At 50.2% G+C, this 16,318-nt stretch overlaps 1 protein-coding gene across 4 annotated transcripts in view; it reads right to left on the bottom strand.

The window, feature by feature from the left end:
• NAP1L4 (nucleosome assembly protein 1 like 4) overlaps positions 1-13,141 on the bottom strand; it is a 34,742-nt gene extending 21,601 nt beyond the window's left edge. For 2 of the 4 annotated variants that reach the window (XM_087822074.1, XM_087822075.1), the window contains exons 1-3: positions 13,082-13,141; positions 2,493-2,523; positions 1,602-1,660 (exon numbers count right to left, since the gene is read on the bottom strand). In XM_087822074.1, coding sequence (XP_087678200.1) covers positions 1,602-1,660; positions 2,493-2,506 — 73 coding nt within the window. In that variant the 5' untranslated portion in view covers positions 2,507-2,523; positions 13,082-13,141. Of the gene's footprint in view, positions 1-1,601; positions 1,661-2,492; positions 3,624-13,081 lie in introns of those variants that run through there. The other 2 variants (XM_087822076.1, XM_016217100.2) reach the window with 2 other exon arrangements.
• Positions 13,142-16,318: the final 3,177 nt, after the last annotated feature.

The raw sequence follows: 16,318 nt of genomic DNA, 5'->3' as shown, positions 1-16,318 counted from the left end.
CCCCCATGACATTGCCTTTACAGCTCCCACTCAAGACGGAGGGAGTCGAGTGTCCTTCCGCTGCACTGTAACCATGGAGTGGGCATCACCGGACGCACAGCATAGACTCAAGTTTGCTAAGCTGACCTGATCCCCTCATCCTGCCACTGTGCAGAAACCCAGACTCAAAGGTAATCTGCACCTGGGAGTCTCCCAGCCTCGGTAAGCAAGCGGCACACACTAACTACAAACAACCACTGCCATGCAGCACTGCATGCAGTGTATGCAGCGTGTATAAAACTGCACACTCCATGCACACACGCATCTCTTCCAGCTCTGCCCACTGTGAGGCCTAGACACTGACACCTAGCTGCTACATTGTGGTTTTTAACTCTCACTCTCCACTAATAAACTGAGAGCCCAGGTCTGGGGCAAGGAAGGTCAAGGGAAAATGGAATATCACTTGTGCCACAAATCTACTCAAAGCACAGGAAAGGGATAGGCACATGGCAAAAGGACACAGAAGCCAGCCTGAAGGGACTCCACGGGTGAAATGGGACAATTTGTGCACCAAAAAGAATAATGATGGCAAGTAATAAAACACTGATAAACAATTAACCATGTTGCTATAGTAACACTAAAAGGGGGCGGGGTCTTCTTTAACACCTGTGATCTATGGCAGGATTGTCTGAATCAGAAAAACATGCTTTTGCAACCACCAGGGTCATTAACGACTCGGCGAGGATCATCAGTGGATGCTGATGCGTCTCATGGAAGCAGGGTTTCCACAGGGTGCCCAACAGATTATTTAACAAAAGGACCCTCAGATGGAAAAGTCTGTAGACACTGTCTTAACCAAGTCATCAATCCCAGTACTCGCCACGGGCCTAACTGCACTTCCCACAGCACCAGATCACCTACACAGCATTCTTGCCAAAATGTTTACCCGAATCTGAGGAGGAAAGCACCAGACCAATGCAGAGCATGGGCATTCCACAAGACAGCTGGGCACCATGTCACTGCAGTGACAGGGAAGGTGGGGGGTGGCCCGCCAACAAAGGAGACAAAACTACATAAAATACACGATTCTGGATCTGGGGGTGGGGTACGGCTGTAAAAAGAACTGCTGAGAAAGGGGAAGATACAAACAAGACTGCACACGGTACGGTATTGATGTTAAACTTTTATGAAGATTAATCTGTTTGTAGAAATTTACACTGAATTGTTTTAGAGGCTCTCTTAGCCAATATGTCCACTATGTGCTTTAAAAAAGTTCAGGGGAACTTTTTGAAAATGGAGGAGAGAAAACACATCTATGAATTTATGGACAAACTATGATATCTGGGCTCTGCTTCAGAACAATGAGGAGGAGAGGACACAGATGAAAAAAGCCTGGCCACTTGTTAACGCTGGCTGAGTGACCGTAGGTACTTAACTTCTGCAGAGTCTGAATTTCCTATAATGAAACACTTCTTAAATGAACTACTGATTTTCATTTTAATTACACTAATTTTTCCTAAAGTCTTTGAGTTAGTTACTATAATAAATGGTTCAAGAGTAGGAAACCCTGCACTGCACGCAAGCTCTCCAACTGTCACCTCCTCCACGCGCAGTGAACTGACCTGTAGCACTTGCATCTTTAGCAGCTTCCAAGGGATCTGAAGGAACCCCATCTGAAAAGCTAGAACAATATGTTAAAAAAAATTCCTATAAAGAAAGTTTCAACGACAAAAGGCACAGGACACTCTTATTTAGCACATTACGTGGTGTCTCAACAGGGACTTCATATGTGGCGGAATAGAAGTACAGACACACTGTTACACACAGGAGACTGTTATTAAAACACCCTACTCCTTAACACCCTATCATCCCCCCCACATGCCCCCCAGCAGTTCTAATTTCAAACTCTGGCCAGATCTTCTAAATTTTCATTTCTACAACTTCTTTCCTAAAAAAAAAACTTTAAAAAAAATCTCCCTGCTCTCAAACCAAACCCACTAACCAACCAACGAGGATCCACGGTTTGATGGCTGCTGACCAAAGAAAAGCCACCTTCCCGAGGAGTGAGGACACAGTGCCCACAGTGGCTCTGTAAGTGAGCCACACAAACTCTATAAACAACTGACTTCACAAGCATTGTCCAAGTTTTCACAGGTGCCTGGGCACACCTCTCACCAAAAATAAACCACATGAAACACTTTACACAACCAAATGTGGCCTTCAGAACACAAAATGAATCATCCCCCAAACACAGGAGGCTACAGAATATTAGGACGGTGTCAAGCCCATCACAGGACTTCACCTGGGGGTGTTCAAGCCACAAGAGCAGAAGATTGCTTCCCACCAAAGGTTTTAAAGCACCAATATTTGAGACACACTTCATGTCGGAAGCAATGTACAGGTGGGAAAAAAGAGCCATCAGCTAGAGCTTCCTATGATGTTTACAAAATATGGCTGCCTGTTGCTCACCAACTAAAATTCAAACTCTAATAAACAAAGTCCGTTTGGCTTACCTGTTGTCGGCCATCTGAATGTTTTTATCTCCTACAAATTAAAGAAGAGTTGTAACAATTAACATCACTAAACACTTACAAACAAAAAATTTGTCCAATGCATTCTTTTACCAGTGTTGTCTATAGGGATACAATCTACTTACTGGGGGAGGCGGGGCCAGGAGGGAACTTTCTGGAAAGGTCTGAGATCTCGAGTAGAGTAGTGGCCACCCAGATGCACAACTTGTGGATCCTACACTCAGGGCTGTGCATTTTAGTGTGTGCACACTCCTTACAAAACACTTCTCTTGCTGGCACTAAAAGGACCTGACTTCGGAATAAAAACAATCACCCCTAATCTGCCTCGTCTCTAAGTTGTAGCAACAGGAATATGTATTTATGCCAGGCCAATTATTTCAGAGCAACTCAAAGAGTTTACTGGTGTGTGCGCTGTGTTTCAAACTCTAACTCCAGGACAATTTTAAGTGACTGCTTACTCTGAGTTCTCACTCCAACACTGGAGACGCAGTGCTTGCATGCACACACGCAACATGCTCCACACAATCCCATTCCTGCAAGATGCAGGTCAACACTGACCTTCAGATGAGGCGACTTACCCCTACAACTATTACAGGTGGGTTCTAGAACATTTACTTCTTAAGAAGAACTTAATAAAGTTTCAAAAGCCTATCCAAATGAATAGAGAGCCCTTAGATGAAAAAATAATAAAGGCTTGGTGACGAAAGTCCTGTCTCAAGTGTAAATATGCTTCAGTCTCTCTGAAGGTTGCTCCAGGCTGACAACTGGCCAGTTTCACTTGTAAGTATTTGAGAAAGTCCAAACCCTTCAATCACAATGCTTTAAGGCGAAACAAAAAATTTCCTATTTAAAACGGCTTCAACTGGAAAAATCGGCAATTGTCTTGTATTTAATCGAACTGCATTTTTGTTAGGTAACTTTGTTTCAAAATAAAACATGCTAATTATTTTAAAAATTGAAAATACTACATAAATGTTTTTTTCAAAAAGCTAAATGATGTAAGGAAGCAGATGAAAACCACAGGAAAAAAATGATGTAACAAATACTACAGGGGCTGGCCATACCCATAGCCTTACCCACACCCAGTCAAATTAGAGCAGGGTTACCCCCCCCCCCGGGGCCCCATCCACTTCCCGACTCCAGTCATTCCCACAGGAATCCCCACTCCCACTCTTCCCAGCTCCGCTGCCCCACCTCCTGTTCCCAGCTCATGCTCCTCTGCAGTCCTCAATGTGCACAGAGCTGCAATCACAGTATTCCCAAGTGCATGGTCTGCTTCCCCACCTTATATATGCAAGATCTAATGTGATGATGTCCGTCAGGCTAACACACCTACAATTTCTGGCTGTTAAATACTGAGGGTCTTCCCCTATGATCTTTGATAATGTCTGCATTACTTTATATGGCTTCCCATCCCCGAGTTCTCAATTTATGACAAAGAGCAGGACTGCTGGGACAGAGTATGAATGGTTCTGCACCAAACAGTTCCACACCGTCCCCAGCTCCATGCTGGCTATAGAATTAAAGCTCTCCCAGTCTAGTAGACACATTAGCAGTCCCTCCTGCAGACCACGAGCACACTGACTGCTGGAAGGCACCTACTCCCTCCTGAGGTAATGTCCTTGCCAGCTTAGTGCACAAACTCCAGACTTCATCACCCAATCAACAATCAAGTCACACGCTTCTAATTCCAACACCTTCTGAACTAGTAAGGGACCGACGTGACAGCGACCTGCCTACATTTTATACCCTCGCCCGTTCACCCAGGGAGGGAGCGTCCCCAGAGTAAAGAGAGGACAGAGGCTGGGAAAGGTGAACCTCCGAAGCCAAGGCCATCTGGCTAGTAAGAGGTGGACTTGGGTTTCTGTCGCCTTAAAGGAAAGGAGGTACACATTGGCCAGCTCAAGCTCCCAGAAGCAGAGTGTACCGGGAACCACATGAGCAGAGGAACTGGAGCTCGGGACACGATAATGGCAGCAAGCAAGCAAGCTACAGGCGAGTGTGCTGAAGGTTTAAAACGGCTGCTTTCCTGGGCAGAGTGCAAAAGGGGACCTGCCAGCCAGGGCCCTGAGGAAAGTCCACTGGCTCCCATGGCAGGATCCTGGGTGGCCAGAGGATGTTTCCATCTTCTATGAATCAAGCACTTACAGAACACCAGTCTCTCAGCCTAAGTTTCATCTTTCCGAGGGCCCATGTGGACTCTCCATTTCATACCCTTCATTCCACTTCAGACTACAATCCTCACATTTCACACCCGTTCAGCAGCATTCCCCAGAAATCCATCACTAGGAAAGAGCGAAAATACTCCCTCTAGCCTGTTCACGATGTGGTCCCAGCGTCTGAAACAGCACCTGGCCCAATAAGCATCTGCTGAATGAGTAGACACCCTATTGCAAGAAAGGCCTTCCCACGTAATGACACGGCTCCAACTTAAATCCCACTGACACAATGGTCCACGTAATTTCCAGCTATGTGAAGGTGTGTGCTTTTTTAATCCTATTTTGGTGACACGATGGTAAAAAGAGTTACATTAAACCAAACACAACAGTCTCAAAAAAAGAAGCTAAATCAAGGATCAAAAGAGAAAAACAAATGAAAGCGTGAGTTTAAGCAATGGGGAAACAACAAGCGCAGCCTCACCGTCTGAACAAAGCAGACACACAATAAACCACCTGCCAGCGACCCGGGTCTGAGTCCTGCCCTAGCATCTCCTGGCCATGCAACCTTGGTTTCACTATCCATAACTGAAGACAGAATTGCCTGTGGAGAGTGCCTCGTACAGGACCCACTCCAGGTTTCTCTACACTCTTGTAGCTGCAATGTGCTTACAGAGCATTGCATCTATTGCTTGATATGAAACCAACAAATCGAGCTACTTTTAACACTGCTCCCTTTACCTAAGGTAAAGAATGCAGAGTGGTGACATTATAAACAAGCTGGAGTTCAGTTAGTCAACACCGCCAATTATTTACTTTGGTTTAGCAATCCCTTCCTACTACAGTTAAAATAGGAAGTTACAGGGAACTGCCAAATTTTCAGGTTTGAGAAACATAACCATGCGCTTGTTTTAAGTATCGGTATGCTAAGTTTGACATCAATTTTATGAAACCACAGTCCCAAGCCTCATCAGGTTTTCTCACTTCTAAAAGGCAATCAATTTAAAACACAAAAGGGACACCAGAAAGAGAATATTCTAAAATTTCAGGAGAAGCAGGAGTGCGGGTTCCTTCCCAGGTTCCCTCTGGAGCATCCACCCTAACCGTGGACTGGCAGGCACGCACGCTGCCCTGGTTGCACATGCGCTGTGCTTTATTTCTCTAACTCAAAACCCTACCTACGGATTAACTTATTTTTGCTCCAAACCATAAAACTTTTCAGAGGGATTTTTAAAAAAAAATTTTATTACAAATTATCCAACATAATGTTAAATCCTTAATTTAAAACTGAAAACATCTAGTCTACAGCTAGTGCTATTGTATTATTTCAAACTGGGCCACTTCTGAGAAAGAAGGCATGAGCTGAGGAATATAACGATAACCTGTATGCCTTTATCATTCCTGAAGTCGAAGGACCTCAATGTCCTCCCATGAGATGACTGATGAAGAGGAACTGAAATAGAACCAATGCGTCTATAAGACTAGAATTCCACCAGTCTATAATTCTTATTAAATTAAAGCAGCAGTAAGATAAACCCTGCAGCATAACTGCTGGATTCACGTAAGTGACCCTACCCCCTATCAGCCTAAGGAGGAGTCTCACCAGTCCCAGGGTCAAGGTCCAAACCTCCAGTACTACCACTCAGGTTGACTGAGGACCACATCAGAAGGGACAAAGGAGCCACCTATTCTAAAGGAATCAGTATACCCCTGCAGGCCATCCCACCATATCCACCAATACATGGCATCCTGGGACAGTCTCAATCTCGTTTATGTTCTCTCATCAGTAGATTCGCATCCAGCCTATCACCACACTCCTTAGTATTAGGTGACTGTGTGAGAATCAATGTGCCAGAAGGTAAGTGAAAACAAATCTAAAGAACCAAGTAACTTACCTATGTTCCCGAACTAATGGTAGAAACTCACTAAACAACATAACCTTCCCTTATACTTGTAATCTCTTAGAAATTTTAAAAAAAGAGGTGCCCAAGTCCTAAACGCATACAGAAGTCTTGAAATTATGTTCAAACTGATTCCAATCCTAGGCAATAATATTCTAATTTAATATATATACGCTTCCTTCCTTTGGCCTTTGTAAAAAAATTTTAAAAAGCACATATTTGGCCCTGGCTGGTTCAGTGGTTAGAAGAGTTGCGGGTTCGATTCCCAGTCAAGCCCACATACCTGGGTTGTAGATTCAATCCCCAGCCCCAGTTGGGCCATGTTCTGAAGGCAACCGATTGATGTCTCTCACATTAATGTTTCTCTTTCTCTCCCCTCCCCTCCTCTCCCTCCCTCCTATTCTAAGAATCAATGAAAAAAATATCCTCAGGTGAGGGTTAATAAACAACGACAACAATAAAAAGCACATATTTGTTTACAGATGAACTAAGACTGGCAACTAATTAATTAATGCAGCAATGTATTATGTATGGGAAATCACTAGTTTTGTGTATGTTCAATACTACTACTTACCACGTTTTAAGCAAAGAATGGGGCCCAGCTGGCGTGGCTCAGGGGTTGGGCATCAACCTAAGAACCAGGGGGTCCAGGTTCGATTCCCAGTCAGGACACATGCCTGGGGTTGCAACTTGACCCCCAGTAGGGGGCAAATAAAATAGGAGGCAGCCCATCAGTGGCTCTCTCCCTCTCTAAAGACAGACACGACTGGGTAACCGGCTGTCTTCCCACTGAAGAACAGCTCTGTGAGGGCAGGGGCCTGTCTACTTGCTCAGCACAGCAATCCTGTGCCCAGCATGGGACCTGACAGGAGACAGTGGCCAAGCAAGGTCTGCTTCATTCATGCTTTCACCACTATTCAGTGGCGGTCTGCCCGTGTGTTACCTGGACACAGCAAGGCTTCAGGGACCCCAAAAACACCTTAGCTTCTCCCAAGCAGTTTCTGAAGACACAGAGGAAGCCATGCCTGCTAACAAGACTGAGCTGCCCCAGACAAGAGTAGATTGTCTTTTCAGAAGCTTGCAAGCCCTGTTTTCAGGAAGAAAGTAAAAAACAATTTTCTTTCCTTAACCAGACACTATTTTTACTCAGGGTACAGCGGGCCTTCCTGGCTATAGCTGCCATTTCCCCCTCTGCTCCCTGCAGTTCATTAGCATATGGCTGAGTAAGGCAAACACTGAAAAATCTTCCTTAGTCCAGTATTTAAAGACCATGTCACCCTGTCAGTAAGTCAGGCTGTCCCTCTCCACCCTATTTAAAATTGCAAACCCAAATCCCTACTCCTTCTCTCTACTTTTCTTCTCAAAAGCACCTACGCTGTCCAACTTGTCTGCCTCCCACTGTGGAAATACAAGGGAAGGTCTTCTGTCTGTTTTGTTCGGTGTGATATCCCAGTACCTGGAACCAGCACATGGAAGGTGCTCATGACTGACTGACTGGAGGGATGCAAAGTACTCAAAGCTACTTTGCCACAACTGGGTAAACAAAGTTTCAAATCAGAACACAACTGATGTAACCTTTCTACATACACACTGAAAGTGTTAAGATGATCTATCACAAAACTATTAAACAGAAATCTCATCTTTCTTTTGAACAGGTTTTTTGGGGAATGTTAATAAAATGAACAGTATAGCCCCAGCTGGTTTGGCTTAGTTGTTAGAGTTGGCCTATGGACTGAAGGGTCCCAGGTCCGATTCCAGCCAAGGGCACATACCTCAGTTGCAGGTTCCCTCCCCAGGCGCCGGTTAAGACACTAGCAGGAGGCAACCAGTGGATGTGTCTCTCTCACATCAATGTTTCTCTCTCCCCCCTCCCTCCCTCCCACTCTCTGAAAAGCAACAGAAAAACATCTTCAGGTGAGAATTAAAAAAAAAAAAAAGAGAACATTTTACACATACATATGTATATGTACATATACATGTATACATATACATATACATATATACATATATATATATATATATATATATAAGTCCAGCCCTGGCCAGTGTGACTCAGATGGTTGGGCGCTGTCCTGTGCACCAAAAGGTTGCAGGTTCAATTCCCAGTCAAGACACATGCCAGGGGCTTTGAGCTCTATTCCCACTATGGGGCATGCAAGAGGCAGCCAATCGATGTTTCTCTCTCCCTCTCACTTCCTCTCTCTCTAAAAATCAAGAAAAAAATCTAACACCCCCCCCCCCCCAACACACACTTGGTTACAACAGCCGATAGAGCATACTTATAAAAGAAAATTTAAGGCTACACGTGGTCAGGATCAAAAGTTAAAGATCATAAAGTAAGCTTTTATAATTTTCTTACTACAAAAATACACTGTCTCTCCAGTTACTAAATGCTCATGAAATTTAAAATTCAATTGCAAACAACATGAAGCAGCTGTACTTTCTCTAAAAAGAGCAGAGTAGAACACCAATGGCCAACAAATGATTAAAAAAAAAAAAAAAAAATCTACACCATCACAAACTATTTCTTTCTTTTTAATCCTCATTGAGGACATGCTTTTATTGATTTTAGAGAGGAAGGGGGGGGAGAGAGAGAGAAACACCAATGTGAGAGTGAAACATCGACTGCTTGCCTCCTGCACCCGCCATTACTAGGAATCAAACCCGAGACCTTTTGGTATACCAGACCACACTCCAACCAAATGAGCCACCCAGCCAGGGCACAAACTATTTCTCAAAAATTTTAAGTCATACATAAACATTTTCACTGCCTATTAATAAGGGTTTTTCCAGTTATTACGGGCTCATGGACAAATCTCACAATAGCTGTTTAGGGAGCAGGTATTTAATAAACTAGGAGATACCATACAAAGTGAGCTAAGGCCAGATGAGAGCAATTTCCTGCAATGATTCCACATCAGCTACTTCCTACTTCTGAAATCACCCTGGTGGTGGAACAAATTAAGATCAGCCTATGGATGATCTTTACTTTGGATGCCTATGTACATTTCCCTTTAAAAAACAACAAAAAGCAAGCACTCCTTAACCAGCAACCTCAGACCTAACTCCCGAGTTCCTCGGTGCCGTGTTAGTATTCAAGTACAGGCCACCAGTGGGAGCACAGGCTCCAGACTCCATAGTACCGGATCTGCCAGACGACCCCTCGAACTCCGAGAATTTAAATTACCTTCCTGCCACAGACACTATTCTCCCAAAACAATATAGTTTAGCCTCTCTGACATGAACTTATCCAAACAGTGTTAAAACATCTGAAAACTGCAAACAATGAACAGAAAAGTAGAAAAATTCTAAAAGTAAGTAATCCTGAACTCCATCATGCCTTTTATGCGTGTACATTTGAAGTCACCTACAACTGCTAAAAAGAAGAAAAGTGGAAAAGACTTCAAACCTAACAACTCCAGCGGTCAGAGAACTGCAGATGCAGGGAGCTGACATGCTCTTGGTATGAAGTGGCTGCTAAAAACCTGACAGGTAAACGGAAATCAAACTCCAAGTACTTAAACTCTACAAAATTATGAACTACCCCATAAAGATACAATCTCAACTCAAAATTCCACAGAACAGTCTGATAATCTAAACCACCAATCACAAAGCTACAACACCTGTATATATTCCATTTTCCAAGTTTTGTTTACTAAGATTATCAAACCAAAAATGATGAAATCAGCTACTGCAAATAATTTAATTTCTCCATCACTATTTTGTGTTTGTTTTGAAAAGTAACACAAAACTGACATGTGTTTAGATGTTATGAGAGAGGCACAGGTACCAGCAGACTTTCCGAATCAGTAACACTGGTCAACCAAGAAAAGGACGGCAAGTGTATGTGTAACCATAAGTCTTTATGACAGCACTACAGTGTTGAAATTATTACTATTTCATATAATTATAAACAATTCTTTCTAGAATAACTATTCTCATAATACCACAAAAAGCAGCCTTAAAATTCTGGTGAAAACATCCCTAAGTAAACTCGGGAGGGTTACAATTCCTACGCTTATTTTATCTACAGAATGGGACCTTTTTGTCACTATAGTTCTTCAAGAAATTGAGTTTTGCCCAGCCCTGGCCAGTTTTGCTCAGTGGTTAGAGTGTCAGACTGAAGAGTGCTGGGTTCAATTCTGGCCAAGGCCATGTACCTCGGATGCAGGCCCATCCCCAGCCTCAGAGCACGTGCAGGAGGCAACCAATCGATATGTCTCTCTCACATCCATGCCCCCCCCCTCGCTCTCCCTTCCTCTCTCTCTGAAAAACAGTGGAAAAATATCCTCAGGTGAGGGTTTAAAAAAACATAAAAGAGATTGTGTTTTGCTCAGCCAATGTGGCTCAGTGGTTGGGGCTGTGCACCAGCAGGTCACCTGTTAAGATTCCTGGTCAGGACCCAGGCCCGGGTTTTAGGCTCGATCCCACGCAGGAGGCAACCGATTCATGTTTCTCTCTCTCCCTGCCTTTCTCTGAAATCAATAAAAACATGTTAATAATAAAAAAAGGAAGTTTCGTTTCGCAATTGTATTTTTATTAGCCAAGTAGGTTTTATTTTCAAACAACTCTTTCAAATTTCAGAACAGGGTAATTCACCCTCAAAGAATAAAAGATTTTCCTTTCCCCCAAGCAAGCAAAATAGCAGCTCCTACATGGAAAAAATGCCTTTTCTGGGGTCTCTTAGGGAACCCTGCGAGGTCCCTTTGACCTCTGGAACACATCCAACTCCTCCTCCACCTGCCTTCCTGAGGCTCACTGTACACCTGTATTACGGCTCCCCTTTGGGAAGCAGGCAGCAGGACCACTGAAAGGCGGCTGGAACTGAGCAGCCAGCTCAGAGGCGGATGCGCCGGCTTCGGGGTGGCCTCAGGGCACTGGAAGAAAAGGACCTGCAGGAAGAAAGAGAACCTGCAGGAGGGAAGAGCAAGAACCCGCAGGAGGAAGAGAACCCGCAGGAGGGAGGGAGAGAACCAGCAGGAGGGAGAGAACCTGCAGGAGGAAGGGAGAGAGCCTGTAGGAGAAAGAAAGAGAATCCGCAGAAGGAAGAGAACCCACAGGAGGAAAGGGGAGAACCCCCAGGAGGGAGAGAGCCCACAGGAGGGAGAGAACCTGCAGGAGGAAGGGAGAGAACCTGTAGGAGAAAGAAAGAGAACCCACCGCAGGAAGAAAGAGAACCCGCAGAAGGAAGAGAACCCACAGGAGGAAAGGAGAGAACCCGCAGGAGGGGGAGAACCCACAGGAGGGAGAGAACCTGCAGGAGGAAGGGAGAGAACCTGTAGAAGAAAGAGAACCCGTAGGAGGAAGAAAGAGAACCCACAGGAGGAAGAAAGAGAACCCACAGAAGGAAGAGAACCCACAGGAGGAGAGAACCTGCAGGAGAAAAAGAGAGAACCTGCAGGAGAAAGGGGGAGAACCCACAGGAGAAAGGGGGAGAACCCACAGGAGGAGAACGCGCAGGAGAAAGGGAGAGAACCCGCAGGAGAAAGGGGGAGAACCCACAGGAGGGGGAGAACCCGCAGGAGAAAGGGGGAGAATCCGCAGGAGAAAGGGAGAGAACCCGCAGGAGAAAGGGGGAGAACCCACAGGAGGAAGGGAGAGAACCTGCAGGAGGAAGGGAGAGAACCTGCAGGAAGAGAACCCGCAGGAGGGCAGCTCCGTGCCCGCCCCGAGCTGTCACCGGCGCAGGGCGCCCCCTTCCGGGGGGAGAGGGATCGGCAGCCGCCCCCCACAGGTACTCCACGGCCGTGAGAGGAGCAGCCCCCGGGGCGGCGGGTGCCCGGGGCGCGGCGCCCGTCGCTTAGACACGGGGCTCGCCGCAGGAACCGGGTACCTCGGGGCAGAAAGACCTCCGCGCCCACAGGTCCGCCTCGCGCTCCACGCGCCGGGGCGCGAGCACTGCCACGAGCCCGTTTCCGCGGGCGCGTCCGGACGGCGGCGGGCGACCCGCTCGGGCGGCCGCGGCTCAGGCCCGGCGCCCCGGCGCGGACGGTCCTCTCGGGAGCAGCGCGCCGCTCGCTGACCGCGGGCGCGGCCAGGGACTCACTCCGCCCAGGGGTTCTCCTCCTCCCCGCGGGGGGACCGGCGAGCGGGCGCCCCCCGCGGCCCCGCCCCGCGCACGTAGGCGCCGCGCCGAGGTCACCGCCCGTCACCGCCCGCCCGCGCCCGCAGCGCCAGTTCCGGAAACAAAAGCCCGGGGCGGCCCGCGCTCCCCCGGGAGCCCAGCGCGCGCGGGCGGCCCCGAGGGCCCGGCCGCCCCCTCGCCCCGCCCGGGCGCCGCGCGGGAACAAAGCGCCGCCTGACCTTCAGGGCCGCGCCGGGGCGGGCGGAGCGCGGGGACCTCGCCGCCGCCCCGCGCCCTCCCGCGGGCGCGCGAGCCGCCGCCGCCCCGGCGCCCCCGCCCCGCCCCTGCCGCCGCGGCCTCCGAGAGCGCGCCGGCCTGTCCTCTGTTCCCCGGCCCCGCCCGCCGGCCCCCCCAGCGCCCCGTTACCCGGCCCAGACCCCGCGTCCGCACCTCACGCCTCCTGCGGCAGTGGCGGCGGCGGCCTCGCTCGCTGCTGGGATTGCGCCGCCGTGGCCGCCAACAACGCCGCCTCCCATTGGCCGAGCCCCCTGGCCCCGCCCCCTCGACGAAGACGGGCTACGATTGGGCTGCCTCGGCGCAAGTCAACTACGCTTCGGCCCCGCCGAAGCCGACCAATCAGAGGCTGCGCCGCGCTCAGAGCCGGGAGCCTTCTGCAAATACGCCGCCAGGGGTCGCGCCGTCGCGTCGGGTCCCTCCCCTCTGCCCCCCGCCCCCCTATCCGAGCGCCCGCTGCGGGTGCCCCGCAGGACCCGGCGCCGCCTCCCGCGCCCTCCTGGCCCCTCCAGCTTGGCTCCACCGCAGGGACGCGCGCGCCAGCCCCGCAGACCTCTAGCGACCCCGTCGTCGCGCCCCTGGCCTCCCTCCTCGAACCCCAGCCTCGTCCTGCCTCCAGGGCTTCGCATGCGGGGTCCCCTCTCGCACCCCCGCCTCCCGCACACAGGGTCTGTGCCGGGCAGCGCCGGGCCCGCACCTCTGCACGGGCCCAGAGGCCGCGATGCGGGCAGGTGCAGGGCCAGGGGCAGGTGCAGGGCCAGGGGCAGGTGCAGGGCCAGGTGCCGGGCCAGGTGCGGCCGCTGCGGACCGGGGACCTCACAGTGTAGAAAATCATGAGCTAAACACAGCTTGAGTGTGATGACAATTGGGTTTGCAAACCACATCCCCGGGCTGGGGCTGCTGAGGGGCTTCTTTCCCACGCTCCACCCGCAGCGGGGTTTTCATCAGTTTTGTGCATTTTTTCAGAAACTCTCTTCCCTTGGCGCGGGGTTGCTTTTTGAAAGAGTTTCTAATTTTCAGCAAGGTCTTCCTTGCTGCCCTGTGGTGTTTAAAGCGCCGGCGATGTGAGACTATCCGGAGGCCCTTGGTTGGGGGACTGGCTCTCAAGGACGTCAGACCCAGGTGGCCAGGGGCACCCTCTGCCGGCGTGGCTGTGTTGGGAGGCTGTGTGACTCCTCCTTGCCTCGGGTTTTCCGACTTCTCTGTAATGACCTTGCTTGGCTATGGCCTGGCTGGGGCGGAGCTGGGGGCAGGAGGCAGACAATACAACAGAAAAGGAAGCCAGCATTTTCCTCCTATTAATAAAGGCTCCCATCCTCCGAGGGGATCTGGCCCTGTCCAGATGTTGGGGGTTGGTGCAGTTGGCATCCAGCTAATGGAGCCCCACCCCCACCCCACCCCTGCCACCAGAGGTAGTTGGTAGGTGGACAGGAAGCTGGGCCTGGTCCTTGGGGGACCTAATGAGGGTGGACCGGCTGTGGCAGTGGGGACTTTCCCTAGGTCACTTTGTGAGTTGGTGGGAAGGCAGGCAACATCCACCCAAAGCCTTTTGATTCGTGGCAGTGTTGGGAATGCTGTTTCAATTCCCACAGCCAAGTGCCGCAGGTGGGGGGGCTTAGAAAGCACAACACATGAGGGTGCTCATGGTTCCAGAGGCTAGGATAGAAATCGAGGTGTCAGCAGAGCTGGGCTCCCTCCAGAGGCTCCAAGGGAGGTCTTCCTGCCTCTTCTAGCTGCTAGGGCTCCAGGCGCTCCTGGGTGTGTGGCCGCGTCACACCGGTCATGGCCTTTGTCTGCACGTGGCCTCTGTCTCTCCCTGTGTCTCCTTATGAGGACACTCCAGTCACTGCATTACACACTCTCATGGCCTCGTCTTAACTTAATGACATCTGCAAAGACCCTATTTCCAAGTGCTGAGTGCATAGGGTTGGACCTATCTCTTGGGCGCTGCCATTCGGCACAGTGAGGTAGTAAGATGGCCTGGCCTGTGGGCCACACAGCAGAGAGCAAGGTAAAGGGGCAGCTATTCCTGGACTGGCCTCTGGGGCCAGATCCCTGTTCTACCCAACTCTAGTTAGGTGGCCCTGGCCAAGAGCCTGTGCCTCTGTTTCCCCATCTGTAAATCAGGGGCACTTGTGGACCTGCTTAGTAGGGCTGGAGAGAGAGTTGGAACAATACTGGGCCAGTGGTCAGCCTGATGCAGGTAGTCTGCTGTTGACTTCCCCGCCGTGTGGACAGTACAAACCTGAGGTCAAGGTGTCACGGGGCTGTGCTCCCTACAAAGGCTCCAGGGGAGGGTCCTGCCTGCCTCTTCCAGCTTCTGGGGCTCCAGGCCTCCCAAAGCTGTGGCCACACCCCTCCAGTCTCTGCCTCTGTTGCCACATGGCCTCTGTGTGTGTGTAGGGGGGTCTTCTTATGAGGACACCAGTCACATTGGATTTAGGGCCACCCTACTCCAGTGTGACCTCATCTTAATCTAAACACGGCTGCAAAGGCCCTGTTTCCAAATAAGGTCACACTGTGAAGTTCAGGTGGGGGACACTGTTGTACCCAGCACAAGGCTGTCCTGGAATATCTGGGGAAGTGGCTGCTGCAGGTGGGTCTCCCTCCAGGTTCTAGCGGGGCCCCTGCTCCCTGCATCCTTGGGTTTCCTGAGCCTCCCCTCTGTGGTACAGCCCAGGGGCTGAGGCTTGACCCAGCACTGAGGGGAGCCTCCCACCGCCCCCCTCCCACTCAGCGACCACCTCTCGCTCCCCCAGGCCCTGGCAACGTTCCCAGCAGCAGTTCCACTGGATGCCCAGGGATGCTCCCAGCACCTGGGGCCTTGTGTCTGAAAGCGCCACCCTACCCTGGACCACAGGCTTTGGGAATCTGATGAGAAGCTTCCCAAGAGCCCCTAGCAACCAAGGTGGTCTCCATTCCACACAGACACTGGGACAGCAGGAGCAGACTCCTGTCTCCACCCTCAAGACACTTGCATTCTGAACAGCTTCCTCATGTCTGTCCGGGCCGTTTCACAAACACCCAGCTCCGCTGAGGCTGGGGCCTTGTCTTGCTCGGTGTCTCCCAGTTGCTCCATGGGTGCAGTCCTTTCTGATGATGCCCCAACGGCAGGAGCACCAGCAGGCGGACCTCCGCTGGTCAGGGCTCCTTCCTAGCCAAGAGTCCTCGCTCTTCACGAGCTAAGGCCCCCTCATGCCTGTGGTTTGAGGTCAGTCAGTCCCCCTGCCTGGCGGTCCTAGGGTGCCCTGCCACCCCCATTCTCCACGCTGTCCACCAGCATGCTGGCCAGCTCTGACCATGCTGCTCTGCAGCTCAGCATCCTTACTGGCCACCATTGAACTCAGAGTGGGGCAGGTGGGGCAGGCGGGGCAGGACCAGTTTGCTGAAAAG

Source organism: Miniopterus natalensis, chromosome 11 (genome assembly GCF_054644295.1).
Source record: "Miniopterus natalensis isolate mMinNat1 chromosome 11, mMinNat1.hap1, whole genome shotgun sequence".
In the NCBI taxonomy this organism is placed as follows: Eukaryota; Metazoa; Chordata; class Mammalia; order Chiroptera; family Miniopteridae; genus Miniopterus; species Miniopterus natalensis.
The sequence above is the reverse complement of the archived record's forward strand: the minus strand, read 5'-3'. Positions and strand labels throughout refer to the sequence as shown.